Source organism: Mus pahari, chromosome 1 (genome assembly GCF_900095145.1).
Source record: "Mus pahari chromosome 1, PAHARI_EIJ_v1.1, whole genome shotgun sequence".
In the NCBI taxonomy this organism is placed as follows: domain Eukaryota; kingdom Metazoa; phylum Chordata; class Mammalia; order Rodentia; family Muridae; genus Mus; species Mus pahari.
The window spans coordinates 118,622,099-118,629,506 of NC_034590.1; the positions used below are offsets into that span (position 1 = coordinate 118,622,099).

Here is a 7,408-nt window from a genome sequence, read left to right on the forward strand (position 1 = left end):
TAGTGAGCCCCTCCAGCTGGCCCTGACAGGCAGAGTAGGATCAAGTGCCAGGTCCACGAGACAATACTCCAAGTGCTGGAGATGGAGATGATCTTTGGTGAGGTTCTCATCCTTGTACTGGCAGACAAATCACCATGTCCCTCTCCCTTTTCTCCATTTCCTAACCTGTACAATGGGCACAATACAGTGTGACTCATGACAAAACCAGGGTAGATCTTCGCAGTGTCTGTTCCTGGAGTCCCTCACTAGTATTTGTGGAATTTCAACCTCACAGTGTGGTCATCCTGTCACCTGCTGTGACTGATGTGATTCCAAAGACTTGAGGTATTGACTCTGGTGTTGAGAAGACCAGAGGTCTATTAGTCTTCTTTCTTTGGAGGCTGGCACATCTGTTCCCATGCAATCAGGGCATTTAGCCTTGTGAAGGCCTTGGGCTGAGTAACCCCACTCTCCCTTGTTTATGTGGCCTTTGGGAGGTGAGCTGGGTGAATGTTTCCAAAGGCCCGTGGACACGGGGAGGCCAAAAGCCCATCAGAGACCCTCTCTCATCCCAGTCCTATCTTCTGTGAGAAACCTTTTCTTTTTTTGGAGACAGAGTCTCATTACCAGCCTTGGCTGGTCTGGAACTCACTATATGGACCAGCCTGCCTCCACCTCCCCAGTACTTGGATTAAAGTTTTGGGTGGAAAAAAAAAAAATTTTTTTCCCCCGTAACAAAACTAGGCAAGCACTTCCTCTTCTTAGCCAGTCATATCGGACTGGAGCTCTAGTCTGATGTAGGTGAGCATTGCCTCCCTCACACACTACCTTGGGGACGTTTGAGAGGGATGAGTAGACAGGGGGCTGGAGCTGACAAAGAGCAAGAAGCCTCCCGCTGGGCGGTTTCATCTTTTCCACTCAAGGCAGGTCTTCTTTTTCCCTTTGTTGACCTCCTGAGGCTAATTATAAGCCCTACTCCTCTCCTAGCTAAACCTGCTTGCCGGTTGTTACCCTGTGCAGTTGTGTCCTTGATGCAGAGAATAGAGAGAAACATCAGTCACTCGCATTAAATTCCAGGCTCTGTGTCTAAAGAAATATTATTTAGAAGCTGGAAGTATACTCACTGGGTAAGAGCCCTGCCTAGCTCTTCCAGAATTCCTGGGTTCAGTCTCTCCCCCACCCCATGTCAGTCGGCTCACAACTCTCTATTAACTCCAGATCTGATGCCCTCTCCTGGTTTCCTCGGGTACCAAGCATGTATATGGTACAGAAACACACATGGAAACAAAACATTCATACACATTAAAAATTAAAAGAAAAAGATTATTTAGCAGTTAACATCTTTACCAGTTAGGGGTAGCTATTAAAATTTAAAGGCCAGGTACAGTGACTAAATCTGCAGTCTCAGCAGTGGAGGCAGGAAAGCTAATGGTGCAAGTTCGAGGCCAGCCTGGGCTACCTACAGAACCCCCTAGAACTCAGAACTGAGAAATGGCAGAGAAAGAGAATAGCTTAGCCAAGGTAGCTGGGACTGGTAGGGCACTAGAAGTGTCACACAGCTGGGGCCCCAGAGGTTCTAATGAGTTCTTCAGCCCACTCTCTCCAGTCCCCCAGCACTCCCCAGCCCACTTGCCAGCAGGGCAGTACATCCCAGGACACTCCAATACTATTAATAGTCTGGGTAGCATAGACCATAATAAACTCGGCAAGCAAAGTTAACATCATCCTTGCATTATGTGGGACGTCATAGCCAAGTCCAAAAAGTTACGTGTATGTATACGTATACCACACGTGCAGGTGCTCATAGAGGCAAGAAGGCTAGCAGGTCTCCTTAGAGCTGGACTCACAGGTGATTGTGAACCACCTGATGTGGGTACTGGGAATCAAACTCTGGAAGAGTAGCAAGTGCTTTTAACCAGAGCCATCTCTCTAGCCATGTTTTTCGCTTTTAAAAATTACTTTTATGTCTGTCTTGTACATGCGGTGGCCAGAAGAGTGTCAGATCCCCGAGAGCTTGAGTTACAGGCATAGTTTATCACTTGTTTTTTGTTGTTGTTTTTAAGATTTATTTATTTTTCATACATGAATACACCATAGCTATCTTCAGACACACCAGAAGAGGGCATCTGATCCCATTACAGATGGTTGTGAACCACACTTGTGGTTACTAGGAATTGAAGTCAGAACCTCTGGAAGAGCAGTCAGTGCTCTTAACCACTGAGCCATCTCTCCAGTCATCAACTGATTAGCTTTGTTTGTTTTTTTATTTATTTTTAAGACAGGGTTTAGCTTTGGTCATCCTAGAACTTGCTCTTTAGACCAGGCTGGCCTCAAGTCTCAGAGAACCACCTGCCTCTACCTTCTGAGTGCTGGGATTAAAGGAGTGTGCCACCACTGCCCTGCTGCAAGCATCCTTAACCCTAAGCCAAACCATCTTGTTATCTCCCTTACTCCACCTGTCTGTGTTTTGTGACTCTGTAGACAAGGCTGGTCTCAGAACTCTCTGAGCAGCCTATTTGTCTGTCTGTCTCCTGAATACCAGAATTAAGGTGTGTGCCACAGTACCTGTGTCTGAGTACATGTGCAGGAGTACCACTGTCCTGGAGTGCCAGGCACACAGAGCTCAGAGGACGACTTCCACAAGTCTCCTTCCACCATGTGAGTTCTGGGAAGGGAAGAAACTCAGATTTGTTTGGCATGAGCCATCTTACCAGCCCTGGTATTATAATTATATCAAATTAACCAACCAGGAAGGGGCTATTGGAACTCTCAATTTGAAGCTAGTTGATTTAAGTATAGGACAACCTCAAAGACCCTGAGCCCCTTACCCTGAACAGTGTTAATTCTGTTTTTTACTGTTGTAACTGAATTGTTAAGGTTGTACATGGTGGAGAACACCTAATACCTATAATCCCAGAATTTGGAAGGATGATCATGAATTTGAAGCAGCCAGAGGGGGAAAAAAAAAAAAAAAGCCAAAACTGAGTCATTGAGTCATTAACCATAAGAGAAAAAAGCCACAAAAAACCAAACACCTAGAGAGAGACCAACATGGCATTTGACAGGCATTTATTGAGCACTTATGTGCCAAGCCCTATGCAGTGCACCAGAAAGATCAAGTCAATGCAGTCTGGTCCCTGCCCCACAGAGTTCACAGTCTAAGACAAATCAGGTTAAATCAGGTTCATACAACCACAAAGGGACGTTTGGATAACCATTTTACAACACAACCTTTTATGCGTTTCCTCAATACTTTGTGAAAGATACAATGTCTTAAAAACAAGTTGACATAAATGTAAAGTCATACAATTGTAGGGACAGAAACCACCTGCAATTTCAACACAGTGCTTTCAAAGACAGTCTACATCTAAATTACTTTTAGGGAGCATACAAATTGTGCCAACCTGTAGAAACAGGTATAGACCCAGGTGTCCTGCCCATACAATGGCTGGGATATTCTGGACACGATGGACCTTGAACCTTTAACTCCTACATCTATCGACTTCATTTCTGTCTCCTCTTCTCCTGGACAAGGACCTTCTACATTCTTGGGCTCCTCCTGAGAATATCAGATGACTTAAAAGGGCCAATTCTCAGCCATCCAGTGTGAGATCTCTGGTCTAGGAAACAGTAGCTTAAGCAAGCATACCTTACACAGCATACCCTGACTCTTCCTGATGGAGGTAAGGCTTCCACTTTACCTTTCCCTAAGTCTCCATAATATACCAGGAACAATCAGCAGTGTGGGGTGGCCTCACCTCCTGGGGATTCTGAATAGGACAATGGAATCTAGGATTTGAGAGTAAGCAATCTGGGACATTCATCTTCACCCCAAGTGCAAACCCCCACAGATTAGGTCTATGCAGAGATACCTTAGGATGCCTAAAATCTGCAGACCCCAGGCAGACTTGGGTACCACCTTCACATCACAGAGGAAGTGTCAGTGCAGGCTGGCTAAGTTCAGGCCCCAATAACTCTTAGCTCCTTGGGTAGGAGTGTCCCCAGCCCCATAGTAGCTTTGCTTTGACAGAGGTCTACCAGGTGGGTCATCAAGTAATGAAAATGGGTGTCTCAGGCGACTGACATCAAGTTAAACAGATCCTGAGGTCCAAGCAACCTCACTCTGGGCTCGCCACTGCTTTGCCCTGGCAGGGGTCTCTGGCTCCCACCTAGGACCACTTTTCAGTTTCCTGCCCTTCAAGCTGCTCTAAGAATCCGCCCTTTTCCCAATGACAGCCCAACACAGAACTTTTAATAAAAAAAAAATAATTTATTGTCAACAAAGGCAATATATACAACAGGACAATAGATGCAACAGGACGACAGGTAAAGGGGTTGTAACGGGAGCCCTCGGCAGGGACAAGGCGGTAAGAGGTAATGGAGGCCTCCTGCTGTAGGAGCCAGAAGTGGGGGAGGAAAGGTGTCCCCCGAGGTAGTGGGACTCAGTTCAAACCCCATCATGACCACCTCTGCATAAGGCACTGTGCCAGGGGAGAATGGTGGGGAGCTGAGAGGGAGGAGGAGGTATGGGGTCAGAGGGTAGGTCAGTGAAGGATTAGGGAAGGTGTTCTCCACAGGCCCAATGCCTTACCTACCACCCAACAACCTAAGCCACCTCTGCCTACCTCAGGCTTGGCCAAAGGCAGGCATTTTCCAGTACCCCGATGTAACAGTGATGCCACCCCTCCTCCCTCCACATTGTCCTGGCACCTGGTTTTAAAAACTCTCCATCAGGAGGCCAAGCTGGGTAGATCTGAGATTTAAGCCAATGGGGGATAACTACCTCCTCCCTCCCACCTTTCCTTCTTCCCGCCCCTTCCTCTCTAGAAAACTGAAAACCTATACTCCACTTCCTGCCTCTGGTTGTCCCTTAACAGTGGCACTGGATTCTGACAAAACTGTGGGCCAGTCTGGCTTGTCACCTGTTCCCACCCCCTTGGTACCCTGGGGGTGCTTGGACCAGTCCTGTAAGAGGCTGACGGCTGGTGGTTCCTCCATCCGAACACGGATAACCTGGAGATCCAGTGTCCCACGGAGCCCCGGAGGGGAGGCTGGGAAGGGATGGGAGCAGAGAGCACAGTCAGACCTTCCAATGGCCTCAAAACTGCAAACCATACAGACTAACAGCACCTTTCTCCTTTCCACAGCCCAGTGTCTTGTCCTGGGAGAAGTCCAAGGAAAGCACAAGGCTCACTCTTAATCAACCAGGAACGCCTTACAGCCCTTCAGCACAGGGCCAGCATCAAATGCAGCTTCTGCCCTGTGTATTCAGCATATGGGTTCACAGGGCCCATGATGTCACTCTCCAACTTCTAACTTCAAGACCGCACAGAAAAGTGATATGTTAGGGAATGCCCAAGGAAGTGTAACAAGGCTTTAGCTGCGGCCTTCATCCAGGCTCCACATCCTTTGAGTTGATAGGTCTCACACAGTCAAGTATCTTAGCAACATGGTGAAGGTACTGAGAATGTCAAAGCTAGGTCTCCAGCTAGGAGAAGATGGAAACACAGAAATGTCCTTGGCTTGGGACCATGTAAGTGATATATGGCAAAGCAATCCCAGCACTTGGGAGGCAGAAGCAGGCCATCCAGGAGTTCAAGGCCATGGCTTATTGGTTAAGGGTACTTGGCTGCTGCTCTTCCAGAGGACCCCAGATCAATTCCCAGAAGCTATATGACAGCTCACACTTTCCTATAACTCCAGTTCCAGAGCTTCTGACACCCTTACACAGATATACATGTAGCCAAAACACCAATAAACATAAAACAAAGATAATAAAGAAACCAGTCTGATCTTAGAAAGAAAAAAAAAAGAGACTTCAAATTCAACCACTACAAACGGGATGGGGGGGAAGCCAGGCAATGCTGGCAGACACCTTTAATTCCAGCATGAGACGAGAGGCAGATGATATTTCTTTCAAAAAAATTTTTTCCCCTATACAATTTAGGACAGATATGATTTTGCTGTTTTTTTGCTGGAGTTTAAAATCATGCATGAGAATACAAAATAAGCATGGTGACCCAAACCTTTAATGTCAGCACTTGGGAGGCTGAGGCAGGAGAATCTCTAGGTTTGAGGCCAGCCTGCCAATGCTACACAGTGAGTTTTATGACAGCCAAGTCTATATAGAGACCCTGTTTCAAAAACAAGAGGGCTGGTAAGATGGCTCAGTGGGTAAGAGCACTGACTGCTCTTCTGAAGGTCCTGGGTTCAAATCCCAGAAACTACATGGTGGCTCACAACCACCAGTAATGAGACCTCTTCTGGTGTGTCTGAAGACAACAACAGTGTACTTACTTATAATAATAAATCTTTGGGCCAGAGTGAACAGGTTGACCAGAGCAAGCAGAGGTCCTAAATTTAATTCCCAACAGTCACATGAAGGCTCACAACCATCTGTACAGTTACAGTGTACTCATATATATAAAATAAATAAAGAACTGAGAATACAGCAAATATAGTGGTAGAGCACTTGCCTGGAAAATTCTAAGTTCTGGGTTCAGTCTACATATATAGAGAGACTCGTCAAACCAGGTGTGGACCACATACATGCTCTTAACTCCAGCCCATGGGAAGGTGGAGAAGGAAAATTGTAACCCAATGTTCAAGGCCTATATGGGCAACTGAACAAGACCCTGTTTCACAGTAAAGCTCAGAGGCACAACACTAAGGTCTGAGTTGGTGACCTGGCTGGGGTAAGCAGACATTTCTTCTCATCTCCCAAAGGAAAGTTAAGGCAACATTACATCATAGTAGCAGCAGTTGGTAGGAGTAAACTGAGGTTTGTAGATGGACTGACATGGGGTTTGAGACAGAAAGGGTAACTAGAAAAGGGGAAGTATGACAAGGCCTTGCAAGGTAGCCTTGGCTGCCATGAGACTTGCTATGTAGACCAGACCCATCTCAAACTCACAGCCATCTGCCTGCCTCTGCCTCTTGAGTTATTAGTTTTGTTTTATGTGTGTGTGTGTTTATTTTTATTTTTTATTTTTTATTTTTTTGTTTTTGAGACAGGGTTTCTCTGTGTAGCCCTGGCTGTCCTGGAACTCACTCTACTGTAGACCAGGCTGGCCTCGAACTCAGAAATCTGCCTGCCTCTGCCTCCCGAGTACTAGAATTAAAGGTGTGCACCACCACTGCCTGGCTATTAGTTTTGCTTTGAGACAGTTCACTCAGTAGCCCAGGATGGCCTCCAAACTCACTATCCTCTTGCCCCAGCCTCACTAGTGCTGAGGTTACAATTAGTTGTTGTCATACTCTGCTGATTCTTAATCCACCAAACCAAACAGAGGTAACGTCTAGCTACCAGTAGAAAGGTTGTTAACAAAAAGGAAGAGGGCCGGGCGTGGTGGCGCACACCTTTAATCCCAGCACTTGGGAGGCAGAGGCAGGCGGATTTCTGAGTTCGAGGCCAGCCTGGTCTACAGAG

The 7,408-nt window shown here is 46.6% G+C and overlaps 1 protein-coding gene across 1 annotated transcript in view; it reads right to left on the minus strand.

The window, feature by feature from the left end:
- Positions 1-3,925: 3,925 nt before the first annotated feature.
- Positions 3,926-7,408, minus strand: part of Spindoc (spindlin interactor and repressor of chromatin binding) — a 24,125-nt gene continuing 20,642 nt past the window's right edge. Inside the window, exon 6 of the mRNA XM_021202901.2 lies at positions 3,926-5,030. Coding sequence (XP_021058560.1) covers positions 4,819-5,030 — 212 coding nt within the window. The 3' untranslated portion in view covers positions 3,926-4,818. The remainder of the gene's footprint in view (positions 5,031-7,408) is intronic.